This window comes from Ctenopharyngodon idella, chromosome 14, assembly GCF_019924925.1.
Source record: "Ctenopharyngodon idella isolate HZGC_01 chromosome 14, HZGC01, whole genome shotgun sequence".
Classification (NCBI taxonomy): domain Eukaryota; kingdom Metazoa; phylum Chordata; class Actinopteri; order Cypriniformes; family Xenocyprididae; genus Ctenopharyngodon; species Ctenopharyngodon idella.
In genome coordinates, this window is record NC_067233.1 from 7,946,428 (window position 1) to 7,968,908 (window position 22,481).

Below are 22,481 nucleotides of genomic sequence, written 5' to 3' on the forward strand. Positions count from 1 at the left end.
TATTTTTCAGCTCCTTATATGTCAAGAGCAACACACTACCATCTGCTCCAACTGTTTGTGTTCTTTCTTAATCGTATTATATGAAAAGTACTTTTCTCTAATAAGCTATATTATATATATATATATATATATATATATATATATATATATATAATATGAACTGAATGTGTGTCTTTGTGTTTAGAATTGCACTATTGTTCAAAAGTTTGGAGACAGTAATTAAAAAAAATAAATTAATTTCATTCAGCAAGGCTGCATTAAATTTATCAAAAACAACAGTAAAGACATTTATAATGTAGCAAATTATTTATAACGTAAACAGATAATTAAAAAAAAAAAAATCTGTTTATCAATTACTAAATTATTAAAGGGTTAGTTCACCCAAAAATGAAAATTCTGTCATTAATTACTCACCCTCATGTCGTTCCACACCCGTAAGACCTTCGTTCATCTTTGGAACACAAATTAAGATATTTTTGATAAAATCCGATGGCCTGCATTGCCAGCAAGATAATTAACACTTTCAGATGCCCAGAAGGCTACTAAAGACATATTTAAATCAGTTAATGTGGCTACAATGGTTCAATTTTAATGTTATGATGCGACAAGAACGTGCTAATTATCTTGCTGGCAATAAAGGCCTCACTGAGCCATCGGATTTTATCAAAAATATCTTCATTTGTGTTCAGAAGATGAACGAAGGTCTTACAGGTGTGGAACGACATGAGGGTGAGTAGTAAATGACAGAATTTTCATTTTTGGGTGAACTAACCCTTTAATCAACTGTTTTCAACACTGATAATAAGAAATATTTCTCGAGCTTTATTTCTTGAATAAGTTTATTAGAATGATTTCCGAAGGATCATGTAATTTATTGTAACTGATCATGAGCTAAAAATTCAGTCTTGCCATCATAGGAATAAATTACATTTTATAACATATTGAGATGTACAGTTATTTGTAATAATATTTCACAATATTACTGTTTTACTGTATTTTTTTTATTTTAAATTAGCATAATAGATTTCTTTCAAAAACATCCCTAAACCTTTGAACAGTAGGGTACTCACTGTTCACCTGGCAACTGTCATTCAGTCAAACTAATCAAACCATACACTGGCCGTACACTGTACCTGCTGAGTCTATACAAAGAAAAGAAGACTTTAAGATTTACAATATACAACACAGTTGTGTTTTTTAATGAATGTGGTTGAGACTTCGCATTTGACTACATGGTGACATATAACATTAAATGTCCAAATACATAATGCAGAATGTATCTATCCCAGTTTGCATAAAATTTGATATGCAAAACAGTTTGGTTGACATGAAATTCTTGGTCTGTCCCTTTTAAAAAAGATTGAATGTTAAAGTTGATTCTGTTTAAACTCAGGACATCCAGTTTCTCTACAGGGATTAAAAATTAAGGTATTTATATCTTATTTAGCAGACACTTTTTTGTTACCCAAAGCACATTTCAGTACATTTACTACTTGGACCTAAAGCAACTCATGCTTAAGAGCTGAACTGACATGGATGGATTCTTTCTTACTCTCCAGTTCATAGATCACTCCTACCCTAAATTTTTGGATTATCAGCCAAGACTTTTATGCAACGATTATGCTAACACCAAACAGTTTTAAGGGGTTTTAAACCTTTTAAATATAGAAAAAGTAATTGTTCTAAATATTAGATTGCTAGATTTTTGCACTGAAAGTGATGGATCTTTATGAGCTGGTGGCAAATAAACTATACTTTCAAATGGTTTTTTGGAGGAACTAGCGAAATATCATCTACCAAGCATTCCAAAAAACAGAAGTATCAAATAACACAGAGACAGACTAATCTCACTGTACTCAACAGTGTTACTGTTAACTAAAATTAAAATTGAAATAAAGCTGAAATAATATAACAAAAAACTAAAATTAAATAATAATAACATTTAATATCTAAAATGAAGACTTCAAATATAAAAAAAGTGAATTCGTAATAATAGTATATAAATAATACTAAAATAACAGCAATGTTCAGTGGCTTCAGATCAAATAAAAAAAATCCACATCTACTGACAGCTAATCGTGAAGTTATCACAGATTTATTTGACAACTGTACAAACAAGCACCACACCCATTATTCTTGGTTCTTCATTCTTGGCAACTTCTTTATTCAGTCTGAAAGCACAGATGGCAAAACCAATTAAACCTGCTGCTCCCATGAAATCGCTGTAGTTGTGGAGGGTCACATTTAGTTCCAACACACCTTTCTATTTATCCTGAAGACCTTGATTAGCTGGTTCAGGTGTGTTTAAATAGGCCTGGAGCTAAACTCCACTGGAAGTTGGCCCTCCAGTAGCAAGATTGGACATTCCTTCTGTAATCCCATTCATGTGTAACATTCCCACTCCTACATTCACCCTCTCATCCACAATAACATTCAAAAGAAGCCATCATACTCACTCAAACTCCTTTCACAGACCCCTCCTCTAATGCTCTGCAGACACCACCAGATCTTATTTCATCTCCACCCCATATCCACATTGTAACACACACTCCATGGCCATCAGAGAGAACACAAACAGAACAAAACCACACACAGTAGAGACAATGGTGAGGAATCTCCAAGGGTACTCAATGTTCACCTAGTAACTTTCAATTCAATCAAACTTTACTGCATTGCTGCATGGTTCCCTCTGCACAGATACTGTATATGGCCATACACTGTGCCTGCTGAGTCTATACAAAGTAAAGAAGACTGTAAAATTCACCTTCAAGATATACAATATACAACACAATTGTGTTTTTTTAATGAATGTGTGGTTGAGACTTCGTATTTGACTACATGCCGACATGTCTAGGTCATTAAATGTCCAAATACAATCATAACAAATAATAACACAAACTTTCTTTTAAGTCTCATTGTTAAGAAGACTTATGCTAGGAATATAATATTAATTGAGTTATACAGTAAACCAAATACACACACACACACACACACACACACACACTCTTATGAAAATTAACCATGGTTTTACTACGAATAAAACCAAAAAACAGGGTTCTTTTAGTTTAAGTTATGTTACTTTTTGTTTATGTTTTTTTTAGTTTAGTTTAATTCCATGGTAACCATGAATTAACTATGGTTTTGTTACAAAAACCATAGTTTAACTATGTTTTTTGTGGTTATATAAATGGTAGTCATTATGCCAAAAAAACATGGTTTTAAAATGATAAAACCATGGTTAATTTTCATAAGGGCACAAACAAGGAACAGGAAAAATAAAGATATGACTCAGATGATTCTGGACATTCAGATGATACATGGACATCAGTAATTGGCACCAAGATCATCTTACTCTGTCTAGCATGTAAATACTGTCCAGACCTGCTCAGCAGGTCTGACCCACAGGAAGCAAAGCCAGCAGCTCAAACAATGATAAGGGCATTGTGTTTCACAAAATCTACAAAGTGAATATTTTCATCTCTGGATCATAGACGTACACTGCTTCAGCTTTAAATCAGAGCAGACCTTCGAAATTAAGCACAAATTTAAAGCAAAAGTACTTGACTCCACACCCTTAAACCAAGGCACTTGTACGCACACACACACACACACACACGCGCACACACACACACACACACACACACACACACACACACACACACACACACAGGTTTGTTTTGCTATCAAAGTGAGGACATTCAATAGGCATAATGGTTTTTATACTGTACAAACTGTATATTCTCTCCCCCTACACTACCCCTACTCCTAAACCTACCCATCACAGAAAACATTCTGCATTTTTAATAAAACATTGTTTAGTATGTTTTTAAAGCTATTTTAAATATTAGGACTCATGAAATGTCCACATAAAACATGTTTACATCTTAATACCAGTGTAATAACCATGTCATTATACAGATTTGTGTCCTCATAAATCATGAAAACAAGCACACACAGACACACGTTGGGTTTTTATGTTTTATGAGGGCTCTACATAATGATTTTTATACTGTACAAACTTTACATTCTATCCTCTAATACTAACCCTACTCCTAAACATACACGCTTACAGAAAACATTTAAACTTTTTCTTTGCATTTCTCCTCTGCTCTAGCTTGTTTCATAGTCAAGCTTTCTAATAAACCAAGCATTGTACACCAGGAATATTGTTTGCTATGTTATTTTGCAATAAGAAAATTTTGTCAGTCACTTTGGATAAAAGCATCTGCTAAAAGCATTAATGCAAATTTTAACTGATAGGAATGGCTGACATATGAAATTTGCATACGCTGGTAGATACACAATAATTCTAACAATGATTTTTTATATGCCTTACAGCTATTACAGTGCATGAACAATCATTTTAATTATATAACAGAACAGTCATAAAAGCCATGAAACAATGTATCAGGGCAGAAAAAACATTTCAAACTAGTCTGCATGAACTGTTTGAAATACAATTTGAATAGTCTCACTGTAGCTGTCAGAATGTTGTTACTTAATCCTCTATAGCAGCAGTGCAGCCTTCACCTCACTCTAAGCTCATTGGCTGGAAGTCAGCTATGATGTCATCACAGAATGTTATAAGGGCTCTGACAAATAGCCTGGGAGCCACATTTAACGTAACACTGCTCAGCAGAGTGACTGTGTGTGGGAGAGGTTGAGAAAAGTGCTGTGGTGACCGAGAAAGAGAGCAAAAGTGAGAGAGAGAGATAAGCATGCAAGAGAAAGCCATAATGAAGGGGGGATCTACTCGTTCATAATAATCCTACAAACATCAAAAGAGTACTTTATTCTTGTATGGATGAAGTGGAGGAGGAAGTCTTTTTTGGAGGTTTGTAAAAATTTTATTGTCTTTGCATTGAATTGCACTGTTTTTTAAACTTGTTCACTGTTTGCATTTTACATGGTTTACCACTCAATGCACAAACCTCTGTGTTTAGAACTAATTTAGAATGTTCCTGCGTTTCCTTCTCAATCTCTGTCAGGTCATGGGAAACACACAACACCCTGCACAAAACACCTCGTGTGAGAACAACACAGCAGCTAACTCCACCCCCACAAGTGAAATACGGATGGTGATGCTTGGCACACTCATATCCATTCTTGTCCTGGTCATCGTCTTTGGCAACGTGTTGGTGATTACAGCCATCAGCCGGTTCCAACGTCTCCAGAATGTCACTAATTGCTTCATTACGTCACTTGCGTGTGCTGACCTGGTCATGGGATTGGTGGTGGTGCCTTTTGGCGGCATTCATATCATCCTGAGCACTTGGTACTTCGGCAACTTCTGGTGTGACTTCTGGTTGGCCACCGATATTCTGTGTGTCACGGCCAGTATCGAAACGCTCTGTGTCATCGCTCTGGATCGATACCTCGCCATAACATCACCCTTCCGCTATCAGTCCTTACTGACCAAGGGCAGAGCTCGCATCATTGTGGTGCTGGTGTGGGTCATTGCTGGGCTCATTTCCTTCCTACCAATCCATATGAAGTGGTGGATTTCCGGCAAGGATAAAGCGGTTTGTTGTATGAATGACGTTAACTGTTGTGAATTTGACGTCAACGGCGGCTATGCCATCATCTCGTCCACAGTCTCCTTCTACATCCCCCTGGTCATCATGATTTTTGTCTACAGCCGTGTCTTCCAGGAGGCAAGAAAGCAACTGAAGAAGATTGACAAAAGTGAGGGGCGATTTCATGCTCAGAACAACAACGGAAATAAGAATGAAGTGCTGAGCAGCCACTGTGAGTTGAGGACCGCCAAGAAGCCCAAGTTCTGCCTGAAGGAACATAAAGCTTTGAAGACTTTGGGCATCATTATGGGTGTATTCACACTGTGTTGGCTGCCATTTTTTGTACTAAACGTGGTGCCGCAGGACATGGTTGAGGTGAACCCCTTGGCAATGAAAATATTAAACTGGATAGGCTACGTTAACTCAGCCTTCAACCCACTGATCTACTGTAGGAGTCCAGAGTTCAGGTACGCTTTTAAGGAGATCCTATGCCTCAACAGGTCACGCTATCCTAACGTTAGGCCAGCCAATGGATATATATATAGCGGGCATAGCTGGAAGAGTGAGCTCAGAGGGCGAAGCAAAGGCAGCTCAGAGGACAGTGACCCAGCTGAGGGCAACTCTGAGAAAGAGGGATGCATGTCAGCAGATAAACCTGACTCTAATGGGAACTGCAGTAAAAACCTAATGAGTGTGTTGTAAATCACCTTGCGAGTCTTGACTCATTCCACTGTGACTTCTCAATATGTCACATAAGGACAGGTTACGCCTCCTCTGGTAAGTGGCCAATGGTGGGTGTGTGATGGAAAAAAGGGACATATTTAAAAGTTTGTTTTCCTCATCTACCTCATTGTTTTCTCCTCTAGATTCACTTTCTCTATCGGTTCATTTCACAAAGATCTTGCGTACACAAAACAACAACAAACAAAAATAAGTTATAAATGCTTCTCCATTCATTTTTAAAAGAAGATAAATGGACTTCTATGACAATCATGATAAAAGACACTTTGTGGTTGTTCACTAAAGGAACTTCCTTCTTGAGTCATGTTTCTGTCATCTTGCATAAATTGAGGAACAGAGCTGCTGTTTCAAAGAATGATTTGCTTTCATTGGATTAACAGGTTAAACAGGTGCTCTTTGACATAATTTTTACTTGTTACTTGGTTAAAATTGGATTCTATAAAATCTGATACTATAAAATGTCTGTTAAAATTCACCCAACTCAGCACAGAAACACCTCTTACCACAATGAAAAAGGAAGAGAAACCACATGGTCATACCCGATTGTTTATGCAAAATGTTATCATTCAGCCTTTCAGTCATGTGATTGCTTAAGCTGAGCATCCTTAGATGGAAGTCACTAAATATAAACCAATTTATGCTAATGCAAAATACCACATTTTCACAGCATAACAAAAATGGTAACATTTTACAATAAGGTTCATTAGTTAACATTAATAATGAACTGCACTTCTACAGCATTTATTAATCTTTGCTAATATTAATTTTAAATACATCATTAAAATCAAGAGTTGTATTTGTTAACATTAATTAATGCACTGTGCACTAACATGAACAAACAATGAACTGCAGTATTTTTTTTAACAAATACAGTAACAAATGTATTGCTCATGGTTAGTTCATGTTAGTTAATACATTAATTAATGTTAACAAATGAACCTTATTGTAAAGTGTTACCCCAAAAAACGATATGTCTTGGTTAAAACACATGTGTCTGATAACAGAACTTCTCTGGTGCTGATTTTGATCTGCGACATCCAATATTGCATTTCAGGTCTCTCAGCAGTCTCAGTCCTGAATGCTGCCAAATCCTCTATTCACCATGGGAATGTTCTTAATATTTTCCAGTACAATTGAGCAAAGTCCAACAGGCCTGTGTGTAAATCCCTGAGATTCAGTGTTTATCAATGCCATTATGTGACTCCCTCTCAAAAAACATTATGTAGAAAGACAAATAAATTAAGAAGCACCGAGTTTCCTGTCAGACTCAGCTAATGCAATGCAGTGCAAAGCATACAGCAATTTCCCTGTTCCTCACTCATATTTCTGACCTAGGCGTTTAATCTAATGTCCCATACATATCATAAACTGCATAAGTGCTAAACAGTTTCAATACTTGTCTGTGTTCGTGAACTATTAATTTAAGGCGAGTGGCTCTCTGTTACTGTGCAGCCTGCTTATGCTGTCAAAAACTGTGAACTTTGATCTTTAAGAAATCTCTTCAGATCAGTCGTGGCTTTTATGTGGTCCTTATCAATTTGTGCGCGCTTTGAGGATTTTACACATTTCAATGTTTACTTTTAATGGATTAAATGTAGTGATAAAACAATATTTCTGTTTCATGGAAGCATTACATCAAAGTGCAGTTTAAAACTATAGCTTCTTAAAAGGGTGCTTTGTAAATCTGTCCAAGTTTTGACATTTGAAACATAACTCAAACATTGTCAGTGTATATGTAAATATTTAAAAGACCATAGAGATTATAATAATGCAGTGTCTCTGTAAACCAGCGAGAGCATGCATGTCCTTTTTCAGGATGTGAAAATGAATGTGACAGCTTGTACAGATTTGTTAACACTGCACCCTTCTGGGAAGGTTTTTTTCTGCATGTCGCTCATAGTAACCTCCTGTGTGAAGCTATGACCTGTACCATCTTGTGCTAAATGAAATATTTGTGCAATCTCTAATTGTGGCAATGCGATTTTCTGTTGTGTTATAACTATATATTTATATTTCCTTCTCTGTGGACACGGTTAACTTGTTGAGTGAAGTGTTTACATTCAGAAATGTCTTTAGGTTAGACATGGTTCACAGTTAATTGGCATGCATCCTGTCATGAATTGCACCTTCTTCTTAGTGATTAAACAATGCTCTGGAGTTAAAGGGTTAATTTTCAAAAATTAAAATTATCTAATGATTCACTGACCCTCAAGCCAAATCTTCTTTCAGACGAACACAACTGGAAATATATTTAAAAAAATATCCTGTCTCTTCCAAGCTTTATAATGGTAGTGAATGGTAGTGTGGTTTAATTTTATGATGGATGGATGCTTTTTTGGGGGGCTTCAAAATCTCACCCCCCATTCATCATTATAAAGCTTAAAAGAGCAAGGATATTTTTAAATAAATCTCTGATTGTGTTGATCTGAAATAAGATGGGCATATACACCTAGTTTAAGGTGAAGAAATCATGGGATAATTTTCATTTCTGGGTGAACTAACCCTTTAATGTCACGCTACAGACATCATATTGATGTCACCTTCAGCATTTAATGTACACTAAGTAATTTTGCCATTGAAAGTTTAACAAATCTGTTCAAATTTGTAAGGTCCAATCATATCATCACCTAGAAAAAGCCATTTTATTGTACATATAGGTGGTCAAGGTGGCCACCATGTTAACCAGCCAAACACTACTTATTTTATCTTGGTAATCCCCATTAATAGAGACCTTTAGTCAAAGAAAAAAAAATGATAATAAATGACACATAGCTGCGAATAGTGAACAGTGTCTACACTGACATTTGAAACAAAAATGTTTCCTTTGCATAATTCTGCATTAATGCAAATAGATCCCAGTATAAATTTCCTGCGTCATACGTTACTTGGCGCACATTATAGTCCATCATCTGAGTCTGTACAGCTAAAAAGGGAACAAGAATTTTTTGGCACGACTGGCCTTTATTTCATAGGCACTTGGTTTTAAAATGTTCTGCTCCACAGTTGAAACAGACATTTTGCCTGTAAGGAGATTAATTGTCACATTTGTAAGTACAGACACAGTGTGGACAGCCTCTTACTGATGCATGTTATTAAAAATGCCCTGAATATTGCATTAATGATAAGAGCAGATTTCAAAATCATAATGCAAATGAACACTGCAGTAACTTCCCACTCCACAACTCTTTTAGGAAAGCTTAATTCATGGCATGTGTACTGTATATAATGTTGTTCCAGTTTGATGTTTACCTAGATTCCTTTGAGCTACTTTCGCACAAGATTTGTCACTGTTTTGTTGAACTACATTGAAGTATGTTCAACTATATTTGTCTATATTGGTGGTATTTATGAAATACAAGTGTCATGCCATTTGTATTCTGTAATAAATGATGTATTTAATGTATGCCTGGATGTGACAGATCTTTTTTTCAATGTTTGGAGGAAAGGCGCAAAACACTCAAATGAATTCCTAGTATGTTTCTGAAACAACAAAGCAAATTAAAGCCATTACAGCATGAAAAACAGCTTTAGGGTTAGCAAAGGATCCAAAATGCTTCTAAAGTGTTTACTAAGCATAGCTACATATAAATAGCATTATTCAGCCAGTCCATGAGAGCTTGTACAGTATGAATTTGTTAAAGTATTAGATTCAATGCTTATCAGCCCCCTTCTCTTCATACCTTAGGCCATCAGAAGGCATTTCCCTCAGCATTCAAGAGTAAATCAATCAGTGAATCACCATGAGTATGATTTGTGTCCATCTGCGCTGCACGGAAAACATCCCCTTAAGAATAACTTCACCCTTTGCATGCGTAGCTGCAACTCAGCCATGTCTATTTCAGTATGGGAACGAGCCCATGCAGCATGTGATTGGAATAGACTGTGATATTGTAAAATGTTTCCATTCTGAGCAGAGGTTTATTACTATATCAGATTCCATTAGAATTCATTCTCATTCACCTCATATGCCTGTGAACAAAAGTGCAGCCAGGATACAGTAAATTACGTGGCAAAGAAATGTCTAGGTGTTTGGCCACACAGAGTCATATAAGAAGAGTGGGGCTATACTGATACACTGAAAGGCCAATGATTCATGACGTTATAGTGGTAAATGTTCCCTTGATTGATTGGTTCATATGCCTGCTGTGACATTTAGAAAAGAGCATAATAGATTCAACGAAATTAGACATAAATGGAGCCACCAGAGAGCAAAATACAGGAAGGTTTTCATCATCAACTCCATTAGTGAAGGTGAAAAAGTACATCAAGAAATTGTTAAATGAATGTGTATGATGAATATGAAAGGATAAAAGTGAAATTCATGCAACCTAAAACCCTGCAATCCCAATACTGTGCTACACTAAACATATTATGTTTTAATCCTATCCAATGCCAAGCACATAAGCCTTGTCACAGTGATAAATATCTTGTAAAATGGGGAATCAAGAAAGAAAGAAAGAAAGGGGGAGGGGATTTTAAAACATCACTAGAAATTATGTAATTTAGAATAGTGCAAAGCCAAACCGATATACCATCCCAGAGGAAAATGTTATTGTTATTAAGTGTGCTCTTTCAAAGGTCATAAGAATTATTAGAGATCTTGGTTATACATTGATTATCTCAGTTGTCTCTCAAACTCGTTCGGATAAATAAAAAAGGTACAAATGAGGCATTTGCTGTCATACAGTACAATACATACCAAATTTTACGTTTTTTTTTTTTTTTTTAATTTTTAGTTGTTTTCTTAAGAGTTGTTGCTGGGCTTTTTTTCTAAGGAGAAAAATTAGAGAAGCAGGTATCTTAAGCAAAATTTTAGGCAAAAAGTTTGATGACCATTTATTCTGCTGGCGTCTAGGAGAAAGAACTGTGATATTAAAGAGATCTCTAGTAGAAAAAATTAATAATTAAATAATATGACTAATTATTTTAATGTTATTTTACATTTTTTATATTTATAATTTATATTTTTATACATTTCCAAAACTACAGGATAAAAAAGACATTTAAAAGCACATTGGGACGACACAAACTGAAACAGTGACAGAACAGACATGAACACAAATCAGTACAAGTGTTATTTTTTTAATGATTTACAGCCTGCAAGAACCATGTGAAAACATCAGCAGTAACATTAGAAGTTACAGAGGATCAGTGGATGCGATTTCCAGAGATTTAACTCTTGGAAAAACATTGTGCCTGTGACATTAAACTAGTCTACGTGTGAGGAGAAAACAACAGACCACATCTCAACACAACCTCGTCTAACATCAGCAGCCTCAAACAAACATGCAGCCAGCCTGAACGACTTCTTCTTTGACCCTCTTACCAGTAAATCAAAGTCTATCCCACCGTGAGAAGGTTTTATAAGGACACAAGACTTTAACCTGCTTAAGAACGGCCTGGTTATTAAATGTGATTTAGAACTACTGAACAAGAGCCTCTCTGGTTGTTATTCACGAGTGCTCTCCAAACTGATCTGATCATTTACCTAAATTACACTTGAGCCTCGGCTGAGCTATAGGCAGCACGTCTCAGTTATTAAATCATGCTCGGCTTTCCACTACAAATAAAAGTGTTGCATCAATTGGCAGCCCTTAAAAAGTCTCAAAACGTCTGCCAGGCACACATACGGTTTCTCTGTCAATATACGATTTGGAACATGATGTCTTTCTCTGGATTCCACATGCTCACGTTACGGGCCAAATCTCCTTCTCTGCAGTATCTCAGCTCTTTACAAGCTTCCTAGATAATGGAATCATGTTGTGGGTGGAAAAGTGCATGATCCTGCTGAAAAGATACACAGAAGAGAGGCAAAACTGACGGTGAAGAGCAGGTTTTCTCCAGCAAAGGAGCAGGACACTGACCATGGCACCACACAGTCTAAAAACACTGGTCTCTGAGAGACTTTCAAGGGCCACCCCAATAAAGTCATTCTCCTGCCCTGGGGGTTAAAACAGCACAGTATCAGAGCATGGTTTTATTCAGCCTCCGAGTCCAAGAAAAATATCTGAAAAATACTAGTCAAACAAACAGCCTACAGCCACATGCAGTGTTCCTTTCCCACGTTTGATACATCTGCCATTTTTTGCTATTAGCTTGTAGCATATTATAGAAACCTCTAAATTTGACAGCAGAATGCCACAGCTGTCATCATGGACATTCAGAACAAAGAACTATCGCACTGTAATAGTGCCGTAATGGTCTGAACATGAGGAGTGGGAGACATCAGTAGAGTACAACATAAACACTAGCTATCAGCAGCATGACGCACACGAACACACATGAAGACTAACGCTGGTGCATATGCAGTGTGAAACACAAAAACAAGCCACACAAACGACCACAGGGGAGCTGAAATGAAACACCACAAAAGCACTCAGAGGAGAGATTATGGAGTCACTCACAGGAGCCATTTTCACAAAGTAAGAGCCGAGGGTCCCTCTTGTGCTTAATGATTTTGCCATTAGAGTAATCCAGTGTCTCATTTTCTCTCTCCAGAACCCAGGGTCCGCTGTGTGATTTTAACACTACAGTCGACCAGCTGCGACTCGCAGTCCTGCCATGCATCTATGCATTTTTAATTGACGCTCGGTGCTAATATCTATGGTTATGAAGAAATGACATTAAAGTAATATGCTTTACATATGAGAGTGGGATTTAAAAGCTCAAGTTTTAGAGTATCAAAAAAAAAAAGATTAAAAAAAAAAACAACAAACTGAAATGGTGAAAGTATATTTCAAGGACACTGTTCAATAGTCTGTTCAAAAAACAGGTCTGTTAAGGTAAAAAAAAGCTTTTAACTGAGATAAAACCAAAACACCTGTAAGACCTTCGTTCATCTTCTGAACATAAATTAAGATATTTGATGAAATCCGATGGCTCAGTGAGCCTCTTTTGCCAGCAAGATAATTAACACTTTCAGATGCCCAGAAAGTTACTAAAAACATATTTAAAACAGTTCATGTGACTACAGTGGTTCAACCTTAATATTATAAAGCAATGAGAATACTTTTTGTGCCCCCCCACCAAAAATAACGACTTTTCAACAATATCTAGTGATTGGCGATTTCAAAACACTGCTTCGAAGCTTTACTAATCTTTTGTTTCGAATCAGTGGTTCTGAGCACCAAAGTCATGTGATTTCAGTAAATGAGGCTTCGTTACGTCATAAATGTTTCGAAATGTCAATAGTTCATGTGACTTTGACAGTTTGATACGTGATCCGAACCACTGATTCGAAACAAAAGATTCGTAAAGCTTCGAATCAGTGTTTTGAAATCGGCCATCACTAGATATTGTTGTCGTTATTTTGTTTTGTTTTTTGGCGCACAAAAAGTATTCTTGTCATTTTATAATATTAAGGTTGAACTACTGTACTCACATTAACTGTTTTAAATATGTTTTTAGTAGCTTTCCGGGCATCTGAAAGTGTTAATTATCTTGCTGGCAATAGAGGCCTCACTGAGCCATCGGATTTGATTAAAAATATCTTAATTCGTGTTCAGAAGATGAACGAAGGCCTTACGGGTGTGGAACGACATAAGGGAGAGTAATAAATGACAATTTTCATTTTTGGGTGAAATAACCCTTTAATTCAAGGTATATTATCTCCAAAAATAAATAAAAAATCTTAAATATTTTGTTTTGCTTTTAGCAAGACAAAATGCTGATTAAGAAATTCATTTTTGTAGTAATGCACTAGTTTTTTTTTGTGAGTGCAAAACTTCGTTGATGATGGTTATTAGTTTACATTAAGCTTTTTGTGTCACAAACGATCTTGCATTATCTTAAGCACTAAATGAGGTTTGCTCTAATTAATATAAGAGGCAAATGGAAGAGTGATCTGGTTTTAACCGGATCCTGCATTCAAAATCTATAATGGAGGATTTGTTTGTCAAAAGGGATAATCAATACAGCTTCCATCTGGGGGGGGGGGGATGACTTACATTAAATTTGTCCCTTTTTTGTTCAAGGTTTTCAAAGTTCTTCAAAGACTGACTAATTTCCTGTCCCTATTGATGTGCAGCACAAAGACCTGCTTCACGAACTGCACTCCACATTTCACAGAAATCCAAAGCTAAGACCCTGCTTTTACTGAAAGACGAAAAGAGCAAATATATTTAGATCCAAATCATCACAAGGTTCTAAATCTACTCTGGTTTGCTCTTCACGCATATCAATGACATGTGAACACATTGCATATTTAAATTACTACAGAATGCTCTTTTGCCTGTCATTTTTAATCTGATTATTATGCTCAGACATTTAACAAATTAATTCAATGTCATGCCTGAAGAAACATACATTTTGGTTATCTTGTTATTAAGCCTTTTGTTTCCATTTTAGATAAAGCCCCGGACTGTCAATATCAGGATACTACCTTGAAGTGCCCCATATTATTTAGGGCTGTCGCAATAACCGCAATATCGTAATACCGCACTATTGATGAGCCAACCGCAGAGGACTGCAAAAACCGCAGAAACCGCGATATTTGCATGTTTTCTTTTTTTTGAAAAGTTATACACGTTTTACACTTCATGCATGTGTACGAATAATTAAATAAGTTAATAATGCTAGCATAATGTGTACCATGGTAATTTGTATAGAGGCTCTGTAGATTTACGCACAGAAGCGCTGTGCTTAGTGGCACATCTGGTTTAGTGGCTAAAATTTGTGACATGTGCTGATGGATTGCGTCATGCACCACTGACATTGTTGCAGAGCATGTCGCATATGTTGTGGCACTTCCAGTAGTGACTGACAGACGAGATTAGCAACTATACTGATGCATTTGTAACACAAAATCCTAAATAAATAGCCTAATTGAGTGTTTTTATTTTTATTTTTTATATATATATATATAAATATTAATTAAACGTATTTACAAATCTGTAATATTTTAGTTTGTGGCAGGTACCACTGAATGTTATGTAATACAAGTGCTACTGTATGTTGCTGATCACGCAAACTGCCCATTCTAGGAAACACATGGAATAAATCTAATATGGGTCACTACGAATAACGCATTGACAGGCGCATCTGTTACTGTAAACCTTTAGAGAGATTCTCCTATAAAGATTTCTCCTATAGAGAGAAATGCATGTTTCGGATGACATAATCAGAGACTATTTGTTTTTGAATTTGAATTGGTTCATTTAAAAGTAGACTTTTCATGTCTGTGAGGCAAGTATATGCTTACATGAGTTTTGATTCATTTTTGTGACGCTCTCCAGAAAGAACTTCACGTGGAGAATGAGATGGCAGAAAGCGCATCTTGTTAGTTTTCTTTATTTTACAAAAGCACAAATTTTGTTGTTATTGTGAGTAGACCCTTTACCATTTAAATGATGTACTCTTATCTGTATGTTCTTTTCGCTATTATCAGGAAAAAATGCAATTGATCTCCGCATGAACACTTGGATATGCACCAAATAATAGCACACACATATATCTAGGTTAACATTAGAGAGAGTGGCCATGTAAAGTGGCTAATGTTAGACTACTACTTACATGTTTTAAATGATAAGCCATATTTTGGGTCGCTGAATGACAGGCGAACATTTGGATTCATATACATACTGTAATTACCACATGGACCGGCCGTGTTAATGATCTGTCCGTCACGGACTGCATGACTTCACCACTTCCTGTGGAGTTTTTTTTTTCAGAGACTAACCGACTAATTAAAATTTGGTCAACTAAGCTTATTCTCATCGACTAATGTTTATAAGGGGCAGCCCTATTTCCGACACGTGTGGTATGTGGTAGACCAATCACAACAGACTGGTCCATTTGACCAATCAGAGCAGAGTAAGCTCACGGAAAGGAGGAGTTTAGTGAGACTGAATCTTCGAACTAACGTTTTCAGAATCTTTGAGAAATTAGGTGATGTGCAATCTATGTTATGAGAAAATTAAACAGTTTTTTGACCTTTGATGCATGTAATTCTATTGTAGGAGACCTCCAAAACAAAATTAGGAACCTTTAAAATAGCATAATAGGGGTACTTTAAGGTCCTGAGTTAATAAAATATTTTGCCTTTGTGAAACAGGACTGGCATTGTTTATTAGTGCAAATTACTTGCTGCTGTCATCATATGACCGTCTGTTATCCTGGCTGTCCGCCCATACTGAAATAAGACCCATTCGACACCAAATCCTGATGGTATATGTCAGTCTCTCTCACTCCCTCATGCTTTTTTTTTGTGTTTACTTCTCAGATACAAGCCCTAGAGCTCTGAAATGCCTGCAATGTGTAAGCAGAACGAATAAATGCCGGGGATTCATTGTCATAAAGGAGTACACAGAGGCCATACATGGTAACAGAAATGGAGCCATAAGTGTCTGCTGAATTACTCAAAGAGACACCAAGTGGAGGAGGCTGGCAGGAGGTGTCGGACTTTTGTGGGGATTTATCGCTATGAGTTTCCAGGTCTTTACAATCTGTGCTTTGATGTCCATTGCATTGACCAAGACACTTACATTATTTCACTTTAAAGAAAATGTGCTGACTAATTCTTATAAAAGACTTTTATATTGCAAGATACTGTAATAAATTCTACATCAATGGCAATCTTACTGGACGTAGATTAAAGAAATCACTTTCATGCTTGTGTGCTAATAAAATGAAATAAAATTTTTACTGCATACACTTCAAAGATGTCAAACATTTCACATTCTTACAGGGAATAAATATAACAGACTATCTGACAAAAGATAGGACATAAGACAAGTAAAGGGATAGTCATAGTCATTATTTACTCACCCTCATGTAATTCCAAACATTGTGGTCCAATGTTGTTTTGAACAGGACTGACTTTCATTGCATGGGCAAAAACAATTCAAAATATCTTCTTTTGTGTCCTGCAGAAGAAGAAGAGGAAGAAAAAAAACAGGTTTGAATGACATGAGGGTGAGTAAATGATGACAGACATTTTTTTTGGTAAACAATCCCTTTAAGAAACTGCTTGGATCCTCTACAAACTAACAACTAAAGTTAACCATGAGACTTTTCTTTTTTAAACTACTGGATGCAGTTCAGTCATTTGATGTTCTGCTATTGAATATAAAAAGGATACTCAAGAGGCACTTACTCAGAAAAAAGAAGAAGCAGAAAGCCGTTTTAAATTAAAGTGCAGACCTTTGCACACGTCTTACACATCTGTTTTTCATAATTTACAGCATTATATAGGCATGTGAAATGTAGAGTGATGTCATGCTGCAGAAAACAGGTGTTAATGAAGCAATTTAGCCGATCTTGGTGTTTTATTTGCCTGGGCAAATGAGACCGGCACAAGAATAGAACAGTACCAGATGGGTTGCCGAGTGGTCTTCCAATGATAACATGTTGAAATTTCAGTCTCTATTTCACTTTTAGTGTAGCTTGCAGCAACACTCTTAAAAATAAAGGTTCCTCACTGGCTCAACTGTAGCGGTTTAGAACCTATTACAAAGAATTATATATTGGATAAAGGGTTCTGAAGAAGAAGAAGAAATCTACTGTTATGTACTTCAGATCAGTGTGGTTTCCGGGATAAAGGTCAATGACACAAAAGGATGAAAGACATCCTTTAAAGATCTAGTTTAAATGTGTCAAGTTCTTAGAACAACTTAGTACTCTCTGTATTCAATGGTTTTGAAAAATCAAATGGTTTTGAAAAATCAAAAATTATATCAGTATAGTATACCAAAGTGCTGTACAATTTCATAAGAATAAAATAAATTACAATAAAATACGATTTAAAAAATCATATTAGAGATAAAAAACAAAACAAAAAAAAAAACACAAATGCATCTAATCCAAACCTAATGGTCCTTATTAATTTTCATTTTTTATATATATATAAAAATATTTTTATACATTTTATGAATAATATGTTTATCATCCTGACATTTTTTATTTTTCATCATCACCATACCATTGTACAGTATAAGCTGATTTTTTTGTATTTTTAATAAATTAATAAGACAAAAAGTAAGCATCATGTCACTGTCTCTTAAAATAACAGCACATATATAGGTTTCCAAAATAAAATGTTATTTGTGGAACATAAATGGCTCTAATGGCATCAGGCTCTATAACATTTATTGTTAAGAATGAATAAGAATGGAAGAAGCAGTAGCATAGTCTTATTTTGTGGTCCAAAAACATGTTAATGCTTCATTAAACTAGTATATTGGTATCTCAGTATAGTTTGCATGATATTAATTCAGCAAGGAACAATCAATAGGAAATCCCAGTGTGACGCAAGTGAGGAGGTAAGAGAACAGCTGCCAAATTAGAGGTGTCAGCCCTTCCTGAACATAACCAGCTAGTGTGTAACACCTTCTAAGGGACATAAAGTCAAACACATCACTTTCTAGACACACAATCTGCTGCACTGCAAACTACATCTGCAGATCATAAGGCAGAGATGAGGTCTATAATGACTATAGCTAATTGTAATGAGTGCTCAATGAAGTTAAAAGCAAGGGGCCACCATTAAGTTGTAATTAGCATCCTCCTGGCAGCCATTATAATCAAAGAAACAAGGCTGATTTCCCCCAGGAATCAACAGCCATTCAGTATTTTACTAAAATGATTTTCCTCCATTATTGACTAAAGTTCATTAGAACCTGACTGTGACAAGTCTAACATTACAAACAGCTTTTCCCACAAATATTTTTAATGGTCCCCTTTTTTCAATAACATTCAAATTAAATCACACATGTTCTCTTTTTTTCTTGAGATCAGTGGAAACGAACTGATCCTCAGCTAAAGGTAATGCTTAGTGTATCTCTGCCTGTGGTTTATGAGGTGAGACAGCCCTGGCATACAGTGATAAGAGGCATGCTGCACTAACGTAGAGTGAGAGATTTATTGGAAACCAACCGCAGCTCATCAGAGGAGAACCTGTCTCCAGAGCTCTATTTGAAGTCTTTAACTTAGTTCACCAGTCCATATCACTTTGCCAAGATACTTGTTGCCATGAAGTCTGCCTATTTTCTGTAATAGCTGAGATTAGTGAGGATGGTAGGTAGTGTGATTTAAGGACAGCCCTATACTGTATACCTGTACATACACTACCAGTAAAAAGCTTGGAATATTTTTTATTATTGTTAAAAGAAGTCTCTTATGCTTACCAAGGCTGAATTTATTTAACCAAAAATACAGTAATATTATGAAATATTATTACAATTTTAAAGTCCCCCTGTGGTGAAAATCAAGTATTTAATGTACTTAATGTTGTTTATATGTCCATCTGGTCTTTTTAACACACTGTTAGTTGGGCTAACTCAAAAAATTTGAGGTAATCAGTTACATCAAATTTTTTGAGTTATGATGTTCCCAATTTTAAGTAAGCAGAAATATCAAGTTTTGAGTTTGTAGTACTCATGCATGATAATTGCTCCTAACTTGAAGTACCGAGATAACTAACTCATATACTTTGATAGCAATTAACATAAAATATTTAGTTAATTAACTTTTTTATTTTGAGTTCTTCCAAATCAAATGAGTTATTTACTGAACTGTAAACACTCAAAAAAGAAAAAGAAAGTTCTAAATACTCATAACAGTTAATTTAACTGAACTAATTTGTTAAATTTAAGTTTGTCCTACTCAAAACAATTAAGTATTTTGAACGTTAGGGTTTACAGTGCATGCTTTAAGACAAACCATGTGCAAATTTATAAGTAAACACCAGTGCTGAGTATTTTCTCTTTAAAACTGCAGTAAACCAAAGACAGTCTCAAACCTGCGGTTTGAAATCGCTGGTGTTTCTGACGTCAAAAAACTACCATGTAACCAATCATGTCAACGTGCCGGCGGGCTTTAGCATATCATTAACTGATCGCGCAAGGGAGTCTCAAAAGAAGGTTATCCCGGTATATTTTTCTGTTGATATGAAACATCCTGTAGATTTAGCAATATAGCTGGTGTATGATGTATATTATGATGTTATGATAAACTATATGCCTTTCTCCACTGACGTTCTGAGTTGTTCAAAGTGTTTCGAAGGATACTGACTGTTAGAAGGCAGCTGTCTGACTCGTGAATGTGAACATGGCTTGTGTAACATTAGCAACACATTATTAGCTGTTTGATAACATAGTCAAGCAAAACGCTAGTCATATTAATTACCGTTATGTGTCTGACGTTGTAAAAAGCGATACCACTGTGTAGCTCGTCTGAACTCTTGTGAGCGAGTGGAGGCGGGGCTAATTATCATATTCATAAATCTGTGTATATTAAATGAGGCAAGGGTGTCGAGTTACATTTAAGCTATTTTAAGACATTAAGAATTTTTTTCACAGGTAAAAAACGTTTAAAAATGTAATTTTGGTGATCAAAGATGAGTTTTAAGGGATAAAATTATTGACTACAGGGGGACTTTAAAGAACAGTTTTCTATTCTAATTTTTTTTCCCTGTGTAAACCAAGCTAAATTTTCAGCACTATTACTTCAGTCTTCAGTGTCACATGATCCTTCAGAAATCTAATGTTCTAATGTTAATCATTCAATGCTGATTTGGTGCTCAATAAATATTTCTAATTATTATCAATGTTGAATACAGTTTTTCATGTTTACGTTTGTGGAAACAGTGATACACTACTACTCAAAAGGATTAAAAATATTTTAAAAAAGGGGAAAAAAACTACTTTTATTCAGAAAGGATGCATTAAACCAATCAAAAGGGACAGTAAATACATTTATAATATTATAAAAGATTTATTTTTCAAATAAAAGCTATTCTTTTGAATGTTCTATTCACCAAAGAATCCTGAAAAAAATGTATCATGGTTTCCACAAAAATGTAAGCAGCAAAAACCTTTTAAACATTGATACATATAAGAATCATTATTCAATAATAATTGAGCACCAAATCAGCATATTAGAATTATTTCTGAAGGATCATGTGACACTGAAGACTGCTACTGAAAATTCAGCTTTGCCTTCATAAGAATAAGTTACAATTTGAAATACACTACAATATTTCACATTATTACTGTTTTACCTTATTTTTAATCAAACAAATGCAGCCTTGATGAACGTAACAGACGTCTTTCAAAAACAAAAAAACAAAAACAGAGCTGCAGCATCTGTGAAGTGGTTGATGCTGGCACTCTGGCACTCTAGCACATTTGCAATTCAGCCTTTTACTGGATAGGTAGCCAACTCACTCTGCATGTTATATGTGCCAGGTCGGAATGACTCCCATTTCCCAGCCACTAAAACAATTGCTGAGAGAGGGTTGTCATAGCACAGCGAGTGCTAATAGTTGGAGATGTTTGAGAACAACCTGCATTCTGTTGTCATCTCCAATGAAGCTCTGATGGTGTGGGAGTTGGATCTTACACTGCATTACAGTAGAAGAAAGCACAGAAATTCATTAAGAACATAATGCTCATATTAATTTAAAACGTTCTAATGAAAAGCACTGTTTAACAAAGTCCCTTCAGAAAGCTTTTAGTCCTCTCTCTGTGACTGGAATACATTATTTGTTGGCTAAAATTATTGCAAAACACATAGCATACAATATTTACCAGTGTGAGTTAGCCATGTGCTCATTATGAGATAAAATGAAAAGGATGCCTTTAATTAAATGAGAAGAGGCTAACTGGGATGTTTTCTCTGTAACTTTGTGAAAGACCCTTGAATAAATAGCTTCTAAGGTAATTAGGTTTCAGTGCAATTTGGGACCCAAGCTTAATTGATCAAGTACACGTTTCGGGTCTTTTAAGTCACATTTGAAATGATAATAATGCATCTTAGTTGTAATGCATTTGAATAGCCTTTAATGCACAGGTGAGGTGGCTCTGTGTTTGCTCTAAATTCTGTGCTGTTATAGTGGAAACAACATTTTTAAAATTTTGAATTTTGCTCTCTCTCTCTCTCTCTCTCTCTCTCTCTCTCTCTCTCTCTCTCTCTCTCTCACACACACACACACACACTCACACACACACACTCAGCACTGGTTTCCATGTTTTATGTGGACTTTCCATATACATGATTTATGTACAAACGATATATTCTATCCATCCCCCTACACTAAATCTACCCATCACAGAAAAATGTCTGCATTTTCGGATTTTCAAAACACTTAATTTAGTATGATTTATAAGCCGTTTTCCTCATGGGGACAAAAAAAGTTCCCATAAGGTCAAAATTAACTGGTTATTAAAGAGTTAGTTCACCCAAAAATGAAAATAATGTCATTTATTACTCACCCTCATGCCTTTCCAC

At 35.7% G+C, this 22,481-nt stretch overlaps 1 protein-coding gene across 1 annotated transcript; it reads left to right on the forward strand.

Annotated features, from left to right (window-relative positions):
• The first annotated feature begins 4,598 nt into the window (after positions 1-4,598).
• Positions 4,599-9,660, forward strand: adrb2a (adrenoceptor beta 2, surface a). Its single transcript, XM_051860607.1, has 2 exons — positions 4,599-4,834; positions 4,989-9,660. Exons 1-2 carry the CDS (start codon positions 4,805-4,807, stop codon positions 6,216-6,218), a joined length of 1,260 nt encoding a protein of 419 aa, XP_051716567.1. The 5' UTR covers positions 4,599-4,804; the 3' UTR covers positions 6,219-9,660.
• Positions 9,661-22,481: the final 12,821 nt, after the last annotated feature.